Raw genomic sequence first — 20,112 nt, forward strand, 5'->3', positions numbered from 1 at the left:
GGGTGGGGGGGCACGTGCGCGGTGTGCCACCCCTTAGCTATGCCAATGATCAGTAGTACTGCCGCGGTCGGAATTTACGTTTTCCCGGATCATACGTTCACGTCACGTGGTCCCTTGGCGAACGTATCTACGTGTTCTACTGCATGTTGTTTTGATAAGGTCTCGAAATGCCGCACCTGGCATGATGACGTCACAGGGAGTTTGCGGGGACTTCAATGGGTCGGTATCCACTGTCACGTTGTGCCTGTCCTTCTGGATTACGAAGTGTCTGGTCGTGGCGGTAGTAAGAGAGGCTTATTTGGTATTCTAGAAGCGTTGTCTATAGACGTAGGTTAACATTTCCTGCTATACTCGCGGACAACTTTCTGTGGCAATGAAAGGAAAGCTACGGAGGCAAAGCGCGCCCAAGTGAGAGCGCTTCTGAAAAGAGTCCCGTGTTTTAATTCACATTGGTTTAGGCTGGGGAAGAGAAGACGTAAACAGCTTATTAGCAGCAATCAAATAAGACAACACGCCGCTGAGTGTAAAAGTTCACTTATTTTGCGGCTTTTCCCTTCCGCGTCTGGGCAGACTCGAAACCGTCGCACGTGGAAGCTGCGTCGATTCAGCGTCTGTTCCGAGCAACCAAAAGCACTGTAGAACGCTGCCGGACTACTTGGCGCGGTAACACATGTGCAGCAGCCACGCGCCCGTAGCTTTCCCTTCATTGCCACAGAAAGTTGTCCGCGAGTATAGTGCCCGTTTAATAGTTGCTAAGAACTAGCTTGCTAATGCCCTAGCGCGTGGACCGAACTGGTCGGGCAAGAATAGTCAGCCGTGCCCCTGTCAGATGAAAAAGATCCAGCGAGGTTTATCAGGGGCGCCATCTTTATAATGGCGTATTAGAAGCACGAACAAACAATGGCCTCTGAGATAGGCGCGCGCCGGCAGGTTTTCTTCAGCCGTCGCGCGGACATCTCGGAGGCCATGAACGAACTGTAGCCAAACAAGAAGTGACGTGTCAGGGACGAATTTTTCAGTGTGTGTCGTACAATTTATTGCCTTTTTTTCGTCTTAATTGCGCTGCGAGGCAAAGACGCGCAGCCTCAGTCAATAGAAAGGGAGCCAGGGGCACTAGTCCCAGAGGAGTCCTGGACAGATTTCGCGTGGCTAGGCACCGGACGGCGGAACCAGCGCTGTCCAGGCGCTACGGCACTGTGCAACTCAACCGGTAGGGAGGCCACGAAAATGGCGCGGTATTTTGATAACAAAGATAACGATAACAAATGGGCGCATCTAGCTAGATGCGTCCAGCCGAGCTTTGTCCATGGCTATTCGCGTTGCGGTCATCTGCGCATGCGCTCCTACATTCTAGCACGCCGCGGTGCCGAGTCGGGTTTGAAGCTCGACGCATGTGCGATCAATATGTGAGCGGCGAATTGGCAGCCGCAAATTCGCAGCGCGTGCTACTGAAACCTTTCCTCCATTCATTGTTTGTCGCGGTACTGCTGTTGTCGCGCGCAGTTTCAGCACTGCAGTGGTTGCCTCAGTCCCGAAATTCTCGTTTCACTGGCACTTCACTGCTGGTATAGTTGAGGCCACGCACACGGCTAAGACAACGTCGAGGCCAGACAGGCCACGACAACGTCGTAGTACGTTCAGCCGAAACGTAGCACTGCGACGACCATGACGATGTAGAGCACCACGAGGAAGTCGGCACCCACACTCCCGCTGCTACTCGCGTCCCCAGCACAGTGAGGAGTATTGGGCCGAAGCTCGCTGATGGCGACAGTCTTGACGCTAGTCCCCGGAACGGCGCATCGCGGTTCGGCGCTGTGGATTCTTGTCGCCTCCGGTGATTTGGACAGGTGGCGCCTCTGTCGCAGCAGGCGATGCCGGAACCACAGCAAGCGGCAGTCGCAAGTCCATGGGGTGCCTCGTAGGGAGAAAGAGCCTGCAGAACAGTGAGTACATACAGCGGAATCAGTTTATCTCCTTTAGGTGTGAAATAAGAAATACATGAAGCGCTGAAGTGACACCAGAAAGCCTCATTTGTAAAAGCCGTCGTGAACTGATGTAGATAGTTTACCCGTGACGTCGCGGATGCTGCATAGCCATGCTTCTAGACACCGTTAAAGCCCCTCCATACAGGTTTTAGCCACCATAACAGGTGCTACGTACTCCACAAACATGATTGTCACGGTGACGTCAGTTCAGCATATCATTACGGGCACATCTGTTAGCTTTCTGACAGTGACAGTCCTTCAACAGATTACTACTGTTATCGATTTGTCGCTGCGTGCAAGGCGCGCCTGACGTGCTGTCACGTTTCTTTTTTGCGTAATTTCTCGGCGTACTAGATACCTTTAGATGGCGGCCACGGTGACGTCAATGCAAATCATCCATAACATGTGGTCAGTCAATTACCACGGCCGCTGGATTAAAAAAAAAGGCTTTCTTCTTATCCAGCGGCCGTGCAATTAGTGTGTTGCTTCAGCTAGGGACTTGCGCTATATTTGCACCTTCTTTGGGTTGCATCCGGGGACGTAGGCGGAAAGGTGGATTGAGGGGGTTCAAACACCCCCACCCTTTTCCGAAGTGTTCTGACTACCCCCTAACCTTCCCTTCCCACATAACAGAAAGTTTCAAAAGACCGGCACCCCGAAAGAGTGGAGAGGCCATGAATGGTAGGGAAAGGTTGAATGTGAAGATGAGTCGGGGGCCAGCTGCGGTCCCGAATTGGGGGGAGGGGGGAGGGGGGGGAGGGGAATCATAGGGACGATCACCCCCTACACATGAAACGCCTTCCCCTTCGCGTCAAGAATGAATGGGTACAATGCACGGCATGCTACGTTTCCGTGGCGCTTATTCTGTTTGTGAAAAAAAAAGCGACTAATAATTCGTGGTTGTTGGAAGAAATAAAGGTAGAGGACGAGAATTGTGCTGGCCACACCGGTAATGGTTGACTCCCGAAGAATGACCGGTAAGGGTGCTGCAACAACAAGTGAAAACTGAAGGGGAAAGAATAAAGTGGGGAGGAGAAAAAAAAAAAAAAAAAACATCCGGCAGACCCCGTCTCACGAAGACTACATGTCGACGTTAATGTGCTTAGCATACAAGCTACGCAGCGACACACCGTTATTGCTGAAGACGCCTTTATTAAGAATTTATAATGGTCAGTCTAAGATTTCGACTGCTTCGGCTATATGCGGCGCACTGTCTCCGGGATAAGCCAACTTTGCTATGCACTCGCTCGCCAGGGTCGGCCATAATCTTGACAACATGACGATGACGGTATGACGATAGAATGACGTCAGTGGAACGACCAAAACAGTATGATGACCTTAGCTAGGATGACGTTTCTGAACGGATGACAATGAGACAATGACGACGACGGCATGACGAAGCTGGGGTATACTCGTGTTTGAATGACGACAGCGACGTGATTACGATGTAATGACGAAGAACGAATGACGTCGATCGAACGACGACGTTGGCATATGACAACAATCGGATGGCGTACGTTTCTGAAATGACGATGGCACCATGGGATGGCAAGAACGATGACATTATGTATTATTACGATGGCGTAATGACGACAACATGACAAGAGTCGGATGCCGGAGCTTGATTGACGATTGATGGAACGAACACGAAGGCATCACGACCACGAGGCCAAGCTACAGACAACTTGGTTCACTGGGTTGATGTAACAGAATAGACAGACAGGCAGGTATAGAGACCGACAGATTCAAGCGCTTGATGTAGGCAAAGAATGTTAATCGCATTAAAATTGTGGCCTAATTAGAGCACAGGGCTGCTGTTCTGGGAGACCAAGGTACGATCCGATTGGACAGGCAATTGAAGAGGCCCAAAACGACGCGAGACGGAAGCCTACCTACCGAAATGTACCTGGTATGGGACAAACAATGTTTTCCATTAAGTAGGCGCATAATGGTGACGATAAAACACGCGCGCCATCTATATAGCTTACTGCTGACGTAGTGAGACGGCCGTCGCTCCTGAGCGCTGCCGTCGGCGAGCTCTTGGAGAGCCTCTTCTTCGTCTCCCGCGACGAACGACGTGAGCGCGGTGTTGTCCGACAGGTCGACGCTGAGACGGGGCATCTGGGCCCACCTCCGCAGGAGTCCGGCTGGCAGCGACTCCAGGAGCGGGCACTCCCGCACCCGGAACGTGAAGGGACCGTGCGGGTGCAGCCCTTCGAAGGCGTCGGCCGCCACCGAGCGCAGCTCGGAGCCGCTCACGCTCAGCTCGCGTATCTGCCCACGATGAGAAGCATGGAGGAAGGAAAGAACCAGGAGGTATAGATGACGTAATTATATTGAAGCCAAGAAATCAACCCAACACACGATCATGCCGTGTGTTTTCAATCGCCGTGCTTGTAGACAACGGGTGCGACAGCAAAGAGAGGCTGCCAGATTACAAGTCTGTCTGTCTATCTATCTATCTATCTATCTATCTATCTATCTATCTATCTATCTATCTATCTATCTATCTATCTATCTATCTATCTATCTATCTATCTATCTATCTATCTATCTATCTATCTATCTATCTATCTATCTATCTATCTTGTCTGTATGTCTTGTCTGTCTGTCTTGTCTGTATGTCTTGTCTGTATGTCTTGTCTGTCTGTCGTGTCTGTCTGTCGTGTCTGTCTGTCGTGTCTGTCTGGTGGCTTTACTGTTCTCTTCTTACAAAATCAGAAAAGGAAAACCAATGCAATAATCGTAAGCGAGTTTATCTGAAGCAGACTTCCACTGTTAGTGGCGATTCAGAGCCTTGGCTGACACTTAGATGCACCGTCTCACCTTCTTGCTGAAGGCCCACTGGATTTGGTAGGAGAGGGTCGCCTCGTCCACGTGCACCACGAGCGTTTGTAGAGCCTTGGCCTGGAGCAAGATCTCTTGGAGTCGGAACGCCCTCGCGCTCGAGTACGTGTTGGTTTTAACACTGCGCAGGCTCCTGTAGTGTTTCGAATAAAAAACAAAAACACACCTATTTCTCCCGCATGGTGGCGTATCATCTTCAGTTGCATCTTCAACTGCACCGCCAGTGTACTACAAACGCACCTCCGCTGCAGTTTGGTGGTATCACTTCCCATCTATAACAAATTTAGCCAAAGTGAAATTTCCTTGCAGTACGCCTTTAGGTGTTATTCACATTGCGTTCGAAAGGGCGATTCGCCACCTACGAAGGCTTAGTACCACAGGTAGCCGTAGAGGCACTTACGGATGCAGCTAGATATATATATGCATAGGATGTTCGCCGGAAGCAACCTCACGAAAATCCTTCCCCTTTGAAGGGGCCCTGAAACATTTTTATAATATAATGGCCTCGTTATTAAAGGGCGTCTTCCCCAGAATCTTGTGCCGCAAAAAAAATGTAAAAAAATTTTAAAATCCAAGTTCATGTGGGTTATCACACCGATACTTGGCTTTCTTTCGTTTAGTCTACGCTAGAGCGCTGCAAGTTACACAACGGAGAAGCCAATGGGGCGAAGCCCCCTCCATAAGTTGAGTGTCTCGGTGGCGAAATCGAAAGGACTCGTCGCGCCACCCCGTGGCGACTGCAGTAGGCTACGCTACTCAGCCATAGCCTCCTCGATAACTCTGTGCCTGTCAAACGGAGCTCGATCGGCCGTCGCTCTCCCCTCTCCCTATTGGTCGTTTCCACCGAGAGATGCCGCCACCGACGTTGACTAGCTCATGGCTCCTGCCGTGTGCCCGCGTCTCCGTCTCTCCGTTACCTCCGCTGGGATCGCAAGTCGGGTGCATTGTTTTTGTCGGTTTTTCTCGTGCAGTATGGTCAAACCTCGCAACGTTGGTGCGGTCCACGCATTTTAAACCTTCTTGGGTGATCGTGGACCTGCGCTTAACGCTGAGCGACCGGGATGCTAGATGCTTTTGACGTGCGATCACGTTATTAAAAAAAAAAAGAAAAAAAAGAAAAAAACCTTCGAAGAGGCCACGCTCTTTCACAGACATCATGTGCGGGTAAAGCACCGTGAACTTATTCACGTGGATACATATGTGGCTTCGAGCAACGCATATATAGTGACAGAAGCGCCCTCGGGATTTTGTATGTCTGAACTGTTTGCATCTCGGGATTTTGTATGTCTGAGCTGCATGCATCGTTCAACAAAGCGTTTGCAATAAATTATTTGCTCGCATATTGCTTATTCTAGGCATGCGGCACTTTTTCTATAGGTCCTCAAATATTTGTTTCTATTTTTCCTGGTCGCCAAGGCACACGGACGTGGTAGAAAGTGCAAAGGTTTCTGGGTATAAATATTGACGTCGGCCACAACACTCATCTGGTGCAAAAGAACTTGGGGAAAACTTGTCTGAAAGTCGTATAAATAGTATGCTATTAACGTGCGCCGAGGCCCGAAGGACGGCTCACTATAAGAGCGAAGGAAGAAGAAGGACGGCTCACTATTCGCGACTCCAGCAATTCATGCGACACCTAGCGGCGAGCGCTGGAAACCTCGTACGGAGGTCGGAGCGTCGGAGCAGACGCTCCGTCCGTAGCCTTCGCACTGCGATCGGGTGCGCGTCACCATCAACGAAACTCCGCACGGCCGTGGAATTATGCTGCGCTTTGCAGTTTTGCGGCGTCGAAGAGCCACATGGATTGCGAATCTTATCATAAGCTGCGACAACGGCAATTGTTATGTTCGCAACGTCTTGCTCGAGAAAGTTCTTTTTTTTATTGCGATAGCAATTATATGGACACTCAAAAGCCAATTTCTGCCGTCGCCGTCGCCGTAGCCGTCGCCGTCGCCGTCGCCGTGAGGTTCCGTATGACGTCAATGGAGATGAAATCGTCGCCGCTCGGGCCTGCCCGGCGTACCTCCAGCAGCGGGGCCCACTCCTGCAGGAGTTCCGCCGCCTGGGCCTCCCCTCTGGCAAGGAGGAAGATCTCCTCTTCCCCGGCCGACACCACCTTTCTGCACTTCGAGGCGTCGTGGAGTTCCTTGAGTCGTCAGGGCTCTCCGCACGCCTCTAAGGACATTTCTACAAGCGGGAAGGCCTCACGGCCTCCCACCCCACCCCGGGCCTGACCGGCCTGGCACAACACCCCTGCAGACTCTGCAGCACACCAAGGCCTTCCATCTCGGCCTGATACGTGCCGCCTATGCCTGCCGGTTTTGCTTCGCCCAGCCATGGCGACTCCACTCTATCCCTTCTTTCGCTCCCACTTACCCCTCCCCGTTGGTGCTGAGCCGTGCTCCCTCAAGGGCTGCAGAAGATAGCGCCAACCTTTCCCTTTCCCTCAAGAACCACTTATCATATATGGGGAGTGAACGCACGGCGGAGAACAAACGCGCGTTCTGCTCTGTGCTCCCTTAAGGGCTGCAGAAGTAGGCGTCTCTCAAACGTGCCTTCTTCCGACGCACGAAACGCCGTGCGGGGGAGGGGGAGGGAAGGGAGGCGACGTTTAGCTGCGGCACCAAGTGCCTATTTATATCAGAGGCTCCGGCAACAGTCACCAACGCCGCAAGCATTTTGAGCGAACGCGGGCAAAACGCCGACGGCGTCGACAACAGTTCTGCGTGTTGCCGGTGCTGCTGCATGTCCAAGTTTATACAGCTGATAAAGCTGCTATCATTACTCCGTATAGCTGTCTTCAAATTTGCTATCGCAATTGATGCTTCACCTTTCAGGTGAAACTGCGACAACTTTTTTTTCAGTCGAGTTTCGGTTTGTTGTTTGTGTGAAGAGAACGCGATACTGTTGCTTGTACTAAGTTTGCAGTAAAGCGCTATAGCGAACTTCAGGAAGTTTGCGTTGAGGTTGTTACTGCCATCGTGGTAACGTTCAGCGTATTGCTGCAACATGCAGTTTCATGTGATAGCCGGCGTGGTAATGCAGTTTATGATGCAAATGTCGCCGCGGTACTCAAGCTTTCCTTCATTAATGCTGTTATATCGGATACATGCGGCGCACAACGTGGAACTACCGAGTATGGTACATCAGTGAAAATCGTTACATCGGAGTTTCAGATACTCCCGGGTAACGTCGGTAAATCGTTCTATGTAAACAGATGTACGCGCCAGCGTGTAAAATAACTATGGGATGGCATAGCGGTACGCCTTCCTTGCGACCTGGACACGCTACCCGTGTAACTAGTGCAAATTAGTAGGCGCTCATTTGAAAATGCATAATTATCAAAGCAATTGTATCTCTTATCAGTGTCTGAATGAAATTGGCAGTTCAGAGGTGAACACAGTATTGGCCACTTAAAGTGCAGGCTACGTAAATTATAGAATAACGCGAAAAATTAATTAGATTCATAATGCAGTAGCTTAGTTAACATTAATTTGCACAGATACATTTGTTTTATTTCATTAGTACACAGCAGCCATAAGCGACATGTTCGTAGACAGCGGGGAGTAATCAATCATGGTCAGGCCACGCAGCACAAGCCATACATGTACATGGTGTGCAAATGTGTTTTTATTGTAGTAAGCAGATCTTTCAGTTTCTTATTTATCGTTTTGTTCTCTACAAGAGAAAAAATGGTTCGCCACATATTCGTAGTGCATGCTGGCGATAAACTGCAAAGCTTGATTTTAGGTTCGCTTGCTCTCTGGACTGAAAAGAGCGTGCATTTGCGCCTTCGTCGAACGAAAATGTGGCAACAACAATGAGAAAGTGCGCGCCGGCTGCGCATTTATCCGCATTTACAGCGGCAACAGCTGATCGAGCAAGTCGGTGCGCTGCTGCGGGCCATGTTAAACGTACCAAACTGAGCAGGTTGTAATATTTCGGCAATCCTGGCGAGGCCAGCGTGACGTATCCAACTTCGCCGGCCACTGTCTCGCACGCTCGAAACACCGGACTATCTATCCACGCCTTAACAGTGACTCAAAGCAGCAGAAACGTGCTTGTACTTTTCCGGCCATCCAACAGTGCACGAGCACTTCGGTTCCACGACCAATGGGTTCAAGAATCAGAATCTCGTGCGGGTCCGCTGTCACGCCAGATGTTTGCACACACCGTGCGACCACTTCAGCCTCATTACCCACTGTGCCTCTCTCAGATCGGCTAAAATGATTTGGCCGGCGTAAGCTACTCGCTTTCCTTCCACAAAACAGCGCAAACCGGCATCACACTGCACGAAAATAATCAAACTACAGTGTACTGTACATCCAACACAGCGGTTGTGGCGACGGGGGGACCTCCGTATAGCCGCCATGTTGCACAGTGTAGCCAGACGCGGCCAGTTTTCGCAGCGCCCCCTGCAGTTCATTTGAGTTGCGAATAGAGCAGCGTCGCAAGCAGTTTTATTGCGATAGCAATTATATGGACACTCAAAAGCAGATTTCTGCCGTCGGCGTCGCCGTCGCCGTTGCCGTCGCCGTCGCCGTGAGGTTCCGTATGACGTCAATGGAGATGAAATCGTCGCCGCGCGCCGCCGAACGCTGTATGTGCGAGTGAAAGAGCGCGAGGGACGCGCGCTTTCACGGGGAGTGAACGCACGGCGGAGAACAAACGCGCGTTCTGCGCTGTGCTCCCTTAAGGGCTGCAGAAGTAGGCGTCTCTTTCCTCCTCTACAATCACCATATATGTAGAGTAAACGTACCTTCTTCCGACGCGCGAACGGCTGTGGGGGAGGGGGGGAGGGGCAGGGAAGGAAGGCGACGTTTAGCTGCGGCACCAAGTGCCTATTTATATCAGAGGCTCCGGCAACAGTCACCAACGCCGCACGCATTTTGAGCGAACGCGGGCAAAACGCCGGCGGCGTCGACAACAGTTCTGCGTGTTGCCGGTGCTGCTGCATGTCCAAGTTTATACAGCTGATAAAGCTGCTAGCATTACTCCGTATAGCTCTCTCCAAATTTGCTATCGCAATTGATGCTTCGCCTTTCAGGTGAAACTGCGACAACTTTTTTGACAAGATATAGCTGTAAGAACGCTTGCGACTTGCGTATTCTCTGCACTTTACTACGATAACTAAGAGCGTATTAACCACAATAAACAAACTCGGGCTTTTTTTTTCTTTTTTTTCTTTTCTTTTCTTTTTTTTTTTTTTTGCTACGTGCGACGCGAAATCCACTTTGACGCTGCAGTTGCTGCAAGTGCGCTCGCACTTTCACAGACTGTATTCGAGACACTACCATGGTGCTCTACAGCGTTATAAACAAGGCTCTGGTCACCCAGTGGATCGTTGTTCCACCATCGCAGCAATTAAAACAGTCGGCGTCGCGCCCGCCGCGCAGACGGGAGACGCGGCGGCACTCTACGTCGGTGGCGCCCTCAGCGAAATGAGCGGCGGCAGTTTGCAACTCTGCCGACGGCGCCTCCCTATTGTTCTCTCGGCGTCTTGACAGGCACAGAGTTTATCGAGGAGGCTATGACTCAGCACGCCGCAGCTAGCTCGGACGCCACGCGCAGCAGACGCAGCTACGCGCAACTGTCGTGGGTGCGACCGGCAGTGCAAAGATGAAACGATTTTTCGGTCTTTTTGAAATCGCAGGCATGCGCATGTTTCCTTTATGTAACACGAAATTAACAATTGTGTATTAGTGATAATGTTCTCGCGATCGTGAAATCAGCCAATAGCTGTTCGTAGGTCCAGCAGCTTGCGATGACGCTGCATGACGACATCGTGGAAGCGAGAGCAAGCAATTTCTCTGTTTTCGACACGAGATTGTAAATTCCCTGCGGCATGCAGTGCAATAATGTTTGGCTCACATGTTCACAGGAGTACAGGAGCCTCTTGTAAGGGTCGGCAACATTTTCTTACTATGTATACAAAGAAGTGTTTCAGGGCCCCTTTAATCCATGTTCGGCCTCGCGCACGTACGTGTGAGCACACCGTTTTAGGATAAATGCCTAACACGTGTCAACAAGAATAACAAACTTAATGCAGATCCAACGCAAATGTAGGAATCTTTGTGAAGCGAAGCGTTCGTGAAGCGGACAGTGCGATGCGTACAATTGTCTCAATAGGGCGGAGGAAGTTGTGATTATAAGGCGTCAGGGTGGTGTGGCCCCTACACCCGCTGTTACATGTACACGAAACTGACCGCACTTTCCTCTGGCTGCAACGTGTTCATATAGCCTCCTAGCGACGGGACGAGAGGCCTATCACTTATACTACGGACCTGCTTGCTAGCGGAACGCCCCCGTCTCCTACTGCAAGTTTGCCTACGCTACAGTGCCACGACCAACTGTGATCTCTGGGCACACGACAACGGATACCACAAAACACTGCTTGAATTGATGCACAGCACAGGCCTTACAGCACACGTATAATACGCGCCATACATTATGCCTTAAGGCAAGTCTTGATCGCACAGATGACGTCATAAATTCTTATACTATGGAACGTGTAGTCTGACGCAATGTTTATGTGTAAGTTGACAACATATGGCGGCGTGCACTGCGATACGTCGGCGCAGTGACGTTACGACGACGAAGGCGTGTCTGACATTAGTTTATCGAAGGAAGAATGGAATTCCATGCAAACAGAATAACGACGCGAACGAACAACAGCGGTACAGGTTGTCTATTATTCACCTCTTTCATCGCTGCATCTCGGCCTAATGAAAACAGGCGCGAGCACACTTGCACGTGATACGTGCGCCACGTGATTGTGTGACGAAAGCGCAAATCGTCTGTGCTGACCTGATGCGCACGAGCACTAAAGCACACTGGCGTTCCTGCTGAGCCGCTAGCTGCGCCACTGGCCATGAGCGAAACGGACAGTGTAAACGCCAGCTAACGTAATCAAATTTTCATTGGGCGATGACTAACGTCAACGCTTTCCTCCATTTCGTGCACCATCCAGGGTGCGATGCCTGCAACGCCACCTGGAAAGGCTTCTCATCACGCCAACGTTGTGAGACGCCTGCTAGCTGCCAGGGTGCTGTTTCTTCTGCCCTGCAGGAGTTGCGCCGTGTCGCACCCGCGTATAGTGAGGACACAGTCGGAGGACTTCAAGCGCAACACTAAACCTTGGGCATCGCTGTCAATGCGTCCACTATCTAGCGAGACTATATATGCCAACTTTGATTTCTAAATTTCGAAAAGTATCAATCAATAAAATTTCAATTAATTTTCTTTAGGCTTTCTCTGGCTTCATCACCTGTTCATTAACATGGTTGTGACCAAAAAAAAAATCGAGCACTTCGGATCCTCTTATTCAGCTTATTACTGTTGCCAGTGTGCTTAGAAGAACTCATAGTTGCAGGAAGTACTTCTACTCTGCAGCTTCCTCCAACTCTGTAGCCCATCCATCAATAAAGCACTACAGTAAGCGTCATCATAAGGGCACACGAACGAGGTGAGCACAATAGGAGGGGTGAAAGTCCTGCGGCAGACCTTACTTGAGAGAGTCCAATGTGCGGGCATCAAGGAAGTCCAGCTGGAGGCCCGTGATGTCGAGGTGATGAAGCGTGCTCAGGGGCCTGAAGCTTCCGCTTCCGAGCGATCTGATGGGATTTCTGGAAACGTCCAAGCTCCGCAAATCAGTCACGTGAGCCCACCATCCAGGGTCTATCTCTCGAATGTGGTTGGACGAGAGGTCGAGCTTCCTGAGCATGCGCAGATTCGCGAACGACGTAGCCGAAAAGTTTGCGATCGAGTTTAAGCTGAGCGAGAGTTCAACGAGCTTCGGCGCGTTCACGTACGGCACAGTGGTGAGGTTGCAGTTGTCTAGGGAAAGGGAGGTTACGGGCAGGTTTAGAGATCCTGGCTCCACTCGAAGCAGAGGGTTTCGAGATACGTCCAAGACCACCATACGGCTGAGGTTTGCGAAGACCTGGCCCGGAAGGATGATGATCTCGTTGGAGGACAGGTTTAGGCTCTCGAGGTTGAATAGGTGATCGAACTCGGTCCCTGCGATGAGCTTGATCCGGTTGTGCGACAAGTCCAAATGCGTCAAAGTGGTTCGAGCGGGCGCGAACGCCTTGGTGAAGGGCCTCGGAAGCCAGTTGTGTGACAGAGAGAGGTGAACGAGCGGCGTCTCTTCGAATGCGTCTTCCGGTAGTGACGCGATACAGTTGTTATCGAGAGCCAAGATTTGAAGGTGAGCCATCCTCGTGAAGGCCTCTTCGGGGAGTGCGCAAAGCTGGTTGTGACTGAGCAGCAGGACGTGGATCTCGGATGACGCTTGAAAAGACCTCGGTGAAAGTTGAGCGATTCGGTTGTGGCTCAAGTCGAGAACTTTGACGCGCGGCAGCTCCGATGCGACTTCGACGGACATGGTTGACAGGAAGTTGTGGGACAAGTTGAGAAAGGTCAAGCTGTGTCGTGTTGTCCAGAAAAAATGGCGGGCTACGCTTTCGATGAGGTTGTGGCTGAGGTCGAGGGACGTCACGTTGAGGATGACATGCTCAGCTCCGTTGCTTAGCCTGAGGTGGCTGATTTTGTTATGCGAAAGGTTAAGCTGCAGTAAGTGGTGCGTGTTCCGGTTAACAATAAACTGCACGTTGAAATCTGACAGCTTGTTAAAACTGAGGTCGATATCCCTGAGTCGAGGCAGCTCAGTTAACGCTCCTGCGTCGATCACTGAAACCTTGTTGTGCGACAAGTTTAATTTCGTGAGGTTGTGCAAGTTTATAAATGTCTTTGTTTTAAGGTGAGTGACTTCGTTCGCAGACAAGTCGATGACTTGTAGGCGTGCTAAATCGCTGAATGTACGTGGCTGTATCTCGCTTATGTAGTTTTGATTAATCTTTATTGTAGTCAATTTTGTCTGAACCATTCCATTCAGAAAATCCTTTGGAACATAACGCCAATCATTCTGCATCACATTGAGTGCGATAAGCTCACTCATTTGGTTCAATATTGTCGTTTCCAAATTTGGTAACCTGGCATAGGTAGCGTCGAGGCTGTTAATTCTTTGACACGATTGAAGAAATCTGTTTACAGTGTCTGGTACAAGCCGAGTTCCAGAAATATCGATGGCTTTTAAGTTTGAGCATCCTTTGGGGAACCAATTAAAATTTAGTGTTGTTATGGGATTGTACGCGAGGCGCAGGTCTGCCAACTTTGAAAGCGTTTCAAAGGCATGATCCTCAATGTACACTATATTGTTTCCGCTGAGATCTAAAGACAGAAGCCCATCAAGACCGTGCTTGAAGTCCTGCCTTTCTATGGACGTTAAAGCGTTGTCAGCCATGTTTAACGACTTCAGTCTCGACAAGAATTTTAGCGCAATTTTGGGAACTGCGTCGAAATTGTTGTTCGAAATGTCGAGCACACGTAAGCTAACCCTGCACGAGAAAAGATCGTACTCGCCGAACTCTGACAACTGGTTGTCGCGCATGTTTAATGTATGCAGCCTTCGCAGCTTCGCAATAGTCCCGGGAAACTCGTGAAGTTTGTTGTGGGCCAGGTCCAAGTGAATGACGACGTCGTCTAAGCCTTGAAACAACCCTTCGGGCAGTGACTCGATGTGATTTACCGAGAAGGAAACGTGTCTCGGAGCCAACGTCCTGAAGAGGTTTGGCGGCACGTAGCGGTGGTAGTTGTCGGCCAGCACGAAATGGCGGACCGTGACTTTCTTTTGATTCTGGAACATTCTCGGAGGTAGCTGGGAGATGACGTTTCGGCCGAGGTTCAAGGTGTCCAGGTGCTCCGTGGGAAGAGTCCAATTGGGATCCAATCGCTGTATCGCGTTGTCGCCCAAGAGCAAGTAAGAAAGATTCCTGAGTTGGGCGAGTGCGGTTCCTGGTACCTGTTCCAGTAGGTTCCCCGTCAGGTTCAGCCTCACCAGGGACGGTGGGAATGGACGTCCCTCGATTCTGAGGATGTTGTTATTATCCAGGTCAAGGATGGTCAGGTTGCCGAAATAGTGAAACATGGCGTCGTGGACGGACGTTATGACGTTGCTGGAAAGATGAAGGCTTCTGAGGCTGACGAGCCTGCGTGCCACCGTGGCCAGCTCCTTCGCGTCCAGTTCACCGATGCTGTTGAACCTCAGGTCCAATCGCTGAAGACGAGTCAGCGAAAGCACAGCTCCAGAAGGAAAGTTCGTCAATCGGTTTCTGCTCAGATCCAAGTTGGCCAAGTTTGGCACGCTCCCAAATGCGCCGTCCTCGATCTGGCTGAGCTGGTTGTCATTTACGTGAAGGGACACGACGTTGCTAGGGCGTAGAGACGAGGAGTTCCTGAGTATCCTCAACAACGTGCATCCTTCGATGGTCACGTCAGCGTATCCGCTCGTTTCCGGAAGTGTCGTCAAGGGGACTGCATGGCAATACGCTTTCATGCGGTCGTCGTCGCAGGTGCACAAGGCGTTGAAGTCGCAAGGTTGAGCACTACTTTCGGAGTCTTGAGACGTGTCCCGTTGTTGCCAAGTTAGGGCGTTTGCGGTGCAGAGATATACCAGTAGTGGAAAGGTCCTGAAAAGAGAAGGAGACAAAACGAGTTATTTATTATTTTAATATGACATAATAATATTTATCTTCCATTAGTAGAGGTTGTTGGAGAGGGTGATACTAAAAAAAGGCAGTTCCATCAATAAGCAAACAGGTGACGTTATAGTTGACGCGCAACATATAATACACCAGAAGTGTTCCACAATTTCGTCTGTTGTTTGGAGTGGACGTTTTCGCAGACGTGCGAGAACAGCCTGCTTTTGAGAACACTTTTTCAATGTCGACTCTAATCCATGTCTTTGTGGAGGTGGCGCTCCCCGGTGTTGGAGAAAGGCAGAAACTTTCTTTAACATTTTCTAATGAAGAAGCAAGCAATATTTTTTCATTGGCGAGGAGTTCATGGAGCCACTGACTGGTCTTTGCAGAAATGACTTTAATGGAATGTCACCATGACTGCAACGTCTGCTTCTACGTCTTCACAGGTAACGCGTTCACCTTGTGTATATTCCAGAGAAGTGAGGCGGACACGCTTTGAGGGTCACCAGGCACCTCAGTCAACGCCGACACGTCAGACTTGGAACAAGCAAAGTAGTAACTTTGATCAATAATCCGAGATCAAAACTACAGCAACTTCATGACGAGACAGTGAAAAATCCAAATCTTCCGAAAGCCATCAACTATGTTCGTGATGATCGGCCAGTGTCTAACAGAGGTGGGCAACTGCTGAAGTCGTATTTTCGATACCAGAATGAGTTGTGTCTTCCAGATTGCCAGCTATTTTATGGAAGATGCCTCGCGATTCCAGCCTCTTGTGAGCAAGATGCTTTGTAACGCCTGTATGTTGCCCATCAATGCATTGTTGCAACAACAACAACAACAAGAAAAGTAGTACAACACTGTACTGGCTAAGAATGAAGATTGAGATTGTATGTGTCATTTTGGCGTTACAAATTTTTCCAGCAGCCTGAGAGATCAAACCAACTAGAGAATAATGGGTACAGCTTTCCCTAAACGACCTTCGAAATATGTGTCAGTTGAATTCTTTAACTTGCATAAAATGACATACTTGCTCGTCGATGACTATTCCAGCCGATACATTAAAGTTTAACAGTTTTGTGGAAGCAACAAAAGTACTCCGAAACACCTATTTGCCATATTTGGAATTCCAGTAAAAGTGGTGTGCGATAACGGCCTCCCGTTGAATTTGCAAGCATTCAAGCATTTTTTTTACAAGCCGGGCAATTTTGTATCATCCGTCCTGCCCGCATTATCATCAGCGCAATGGACTTGCGGGACGCTAGGTGCAGACTATCAAACACGGCCTCATGAGAACGTTATTCAACTTGCAGTGCTTTCATCAAGACACTGATGCGCTTGAACTGCCGGTAGAATTTTCCTTCATTTGTTGTATTTTAACTGCCGTATCTGCCATACCAATGTTTTCGCGACGTCTGTCGAAAATTGTTAAAGGGTAGAGAAGATAGAGGGATATACGTTTTTCGGCAACACATTAACCGTATGGTTGTGGGCTTCAGGAGTGTGTGTTGATCAGAAATAAGGAAATCTGTGAACTTAAACTCCTAATGAAATCATATCTACAGCGAATATGTCGCAGTGACGGAAGTGAAGCAATCGATCCTCCATACATGACCGTACACTTGGAATCTTGCGAGGCCCGTAGCATCACATACGAAAAACCCGTGCTTCTCAGCACGAGGTGGTCATTTCGATTCCCGGTAAAGCGGCAGAGTGAAGACAGTAATCTTAGGTACGCGACCGCGTTGTCACTTGTTTTTGACTTGGTCAAGCAACAAAAGAAAAAATTAAATACTTTTACTTAAAAAGCTTTACTTTGAAAGTGTCCTCAACAAACCTTGTGCCGTTTGGCGATCTAGTGTAAGCCTTTCAGTTGAAAATTGGTGGGGTTTAACGATCGGAACAACGTAAAAAGATGGAGCTGGGCAGGCCATGTAATGCGTAGGATGGATTACCGGTGGACCATTAGAGTTACAGAATGGATACCAAGAGAAGGGAAGCGCAGTCGAGGACGGCAGAACACTAGGTGGGGTGACAAAGTTACGAAATTTGTAGACGCAAGCTGGAATCGGCTAGCGCGAAACAGGGATAATTGGAGATCGCAGGGAGAGGCCTTCGTCATGCAGTGGACATAAATATAGGCTGATGATGATTATGAACGATCCGAGACATCACAGTGGTTAATTGGGGTCGCCATATGTGGAGGGCTCTAGATTATTTTGACCACCTGGGGTTCTTTATCGTGCACAAAAAGCACGGCGCATGAATGTTTTTGCATTCCGCCCCCATAGAATTGCGGCGCTGTCGTCGCTAGGGATCAAATCCGCGTCTTCGTGTTCAGCAACGCAAGAGCCATAGCCGTCAAGCCACCTCGGCGGGTACCTTTCAATTACAGATATGCCGTGAAGGCTGCACATACTTCCAGTTTTGCGGTGATTTTTCTAAGTTTGTGGGAAATTTCACGTATCTATGGGAGAACCACGATAGGTCAGCGCCTGACCTATCGTTTCCTACTTTCCTTACCAAGTCTTTCTTTTCCGTTCGCGCAACCATGCTTTCCTCAGATGTCACCCAACTCGCCCAGCAACAAGTTCTACTCAACCACTGCGCGTTTGGTGTTGGCCTTCGCTTTCGATTTCGCTGTCCGATTCGTGCTAACTGTCGTGTTCATTATTTTCATTTTCTGCTGCTGACGTGATAAGTCTTCCATGGAAGCCGTTTTCTGTTGTTAGCTTGTCGATTTGCTCCTACCAAGCTTTCCCCTATACCTTGTCATGTCGCGGCTTCTTTGTGGGCCGTTGCCTATAAAGATGTGAAACGACTGCTTTTTTAACTAATTTCGTATGTCCAGAATTGCAGTTCATAAGCTCTTCTTGCCCCCCTGGTCTTGTACATTCAGTATGTGTGCTGCAAGTCAACCAGTATTTCTATATCGAAGGAACTGAAGTTTCGAACGTACCATGGTCTGATGGATAAAATCTAGCTCTGCTAATTCTGATTTGAAGGTTCTGATTATTTATTGAATTGTCAAAATGTAATGCCCACTTAAGTTGACACTTAGTGACATAACCTTCTCGATTTACCATGATAGGGAATAGCAGAAGCCAGATGACACGTGTTTGAATGCGGAAACTCAATATAGTAAAAGGGGCTTCATTTCATGACGATATATCACTTAGTGCTCTTTTTACAGGCTGTCCAGGCGAATGCATTACTACGAATACTGGGTGAGAATCAGATTATTTTCTCATTCACTATTCATGTTACTCACCTGCATTTATGAGTAAGATAAAATATATTCGGTATTTTATTCGACAATCCAAGCAAATATTTTCCGTGTATTTGTATTCTATACGAAGATTTCGCTATTACAGCACAGCTTCACACCCTAGTGGACTTCTTACTCGTATGCTACGACCGTCGCCAGCCGAAGTGCTTACCCGAGCAGAAGGCGGCCTCGCCAGGAAAGTGTGGGAATGTACATCGTGACAGCAGTCGAGGGAAGAGACCCCGAATCACGGAGCCTACATGAAAACTTCACAAACTTCACGTCCTACAGACAGTGGCAGTATAATCTTATCGCGGAACCAAGACCGCTGTCTCGCACAGGCTCCGAAACTCGCGACCACGGTCCGCCTCCATTTTGCTTCTGGTCAAATGAACACCCCACGTCTGTCACGCCAAGTCGGTGCATCTTCTTCGTCCCACCGAATGCCACCGTAACAGGCACCAGGCAGCCATCACCGTCACCTCCGTCTATGCAGCTTTCGAATCAAAGCATCCGCGTGAACCCTCGAGGTTTCAGCGAAGCTACACACCGCACAAGGGTTTTTTCTTCACATGACGTTCTGCGTAGATCTTCGTCTGCGCCGGCTGCCGTCGTTACTGTAGCGCGGGTCGTATCTTAAGTGACCGTTCGTGAACATGGTTACAACAAAACGTTGTGCCTTGCCGTCGTCAACGACTTCGTCGTCACTGCGTTGCGAGTCGTCGCTCTGGTGCGATGCAAAAGAAACAAAGAAAGTAGTGGCCGGTTTATTTCGGGTAACGCCCGGGCCGCCACCGCCTCGTCGGAGCGTCGTCTGTTGGCTTTGAAAGTAAACTAGGATGATGTTGGCGAAGGTAGAAGGTATAGAGGTGGGGGGGGGGGGGGGGGCGTGACCACGTGCTTCGCGGGGATTCCCTCCGCAGAGTCTCGTCTCTGCTACTATTTTTAAAAGCGCGAGTTTCGCGTAATAAAAAGACCGCAGTGGCCCTCTCTCTGTGTGCTATCGCTTCATCAGAGATGCTGCATGTGGTAGCAGTATATATGTAGAAGTGTTATGTTGATGTTCTATACGTAATGTTCAACACTGTAGAGCAGTACAGAAAAAAAAACTAAATGTTACAAAAAACAGGGAGAAAAAAAAAAACATGTAGGTGACTGTGTATAGAATTTGCCATTCACCGCTTCGTTTTAGCAACAACAATAATATCTGCAATGTAACACCTGAAGCTTGGACACTTGGCCAAATTGCCTGACGAGAAATTCCTGTTCCTCGGTTTACTGGACTGGCATAACCCACGCTTCACGCCAGCGTATAATTTTTTTAATGCGTTAGCATTAGGAGTGTCAAAGTGGAAAAATAATGTGTGGGACGCCGGTCACATAAAACAGGTAGAAAGGGTATGGGACAGCTTGGAAGATCATTCATATATATACGGCGTTTCACCGACACTTTCAAAACTTTTTACAGGTT

The 20,112-nt window shown here is 49.4% G+C and overlaps 1 protein-coding gene across 1 annotated transcript; it reads right to left on the minus strand.

The window, feature by feature from the left end:
* Positions 1-1,013: 1,013 nt before the first annotated feature.
* On the minus strand, positions 1,014-19,437 carry LOC119453288 (chaoptin). Its single transcript, XM_037715317.2, has 5 exons — positions 18,814-19,437; positions 12,341-15,361; positions 4,812-4,965; positions 3,974-4,259; positions 1,014-1,933 (listed from the first exon to the last, which is right to left on the minus strand). The coding sequence occupies exons 1-5, from the start codon at positions 18,855-18,857 to the stop codon at positions 1,638-1,640; spliced, it is 3,801 nt and encodes a 1,266-aa protein (XP_037571245.1). The 5' UTR covers positions 18,858-19,437; the 3' UTR covers positions 1,014-1,637.
* Between the last annotated feature and the right edge of the window lie 675 nt (positions 19,438-20,112).

Source organism: Dermacentor silvarum, chromosome 5, assembly GCF_013339745.2.
Source record: "Dermacentor silvarum isolate Dsil-2018 chromosome 5, BIME_Dsil_1.4, whole genome shotgun sequence".
Classification (NCBI taxonomy): Eukaryota; Metazoa; Arthropoda; class Arachnida; order Ixodida; family Ixodidae; genus Dermacentor; species Dermacentor silvarum.

Excerpts from the sequence above, each read along its gene's own strand:
- LOC119453288 (XM_037715317.2), bottom strand. The coding sequence starts at position 18,857 with ATGTACATTCCCACACTTTCCTGGCGAGGCCGCCTTCTGCTCGG. Across the intron at positions 4,966-12,340 it reads CGCACATTGGACTCTCTCAA|GAGCCTGCGCAGTGTTAAAA; the intron begins GTAAGGTCTGCC and ends GAAACACTACAG. Across the intron at positions 1,934-3,973 it reads GCCGTCTCACTACGTCAGCA|GCTCTTTCTCCCTACGAGGC; the intron begins GTAAGCTATATA and ends ACTGTTCTGCAG.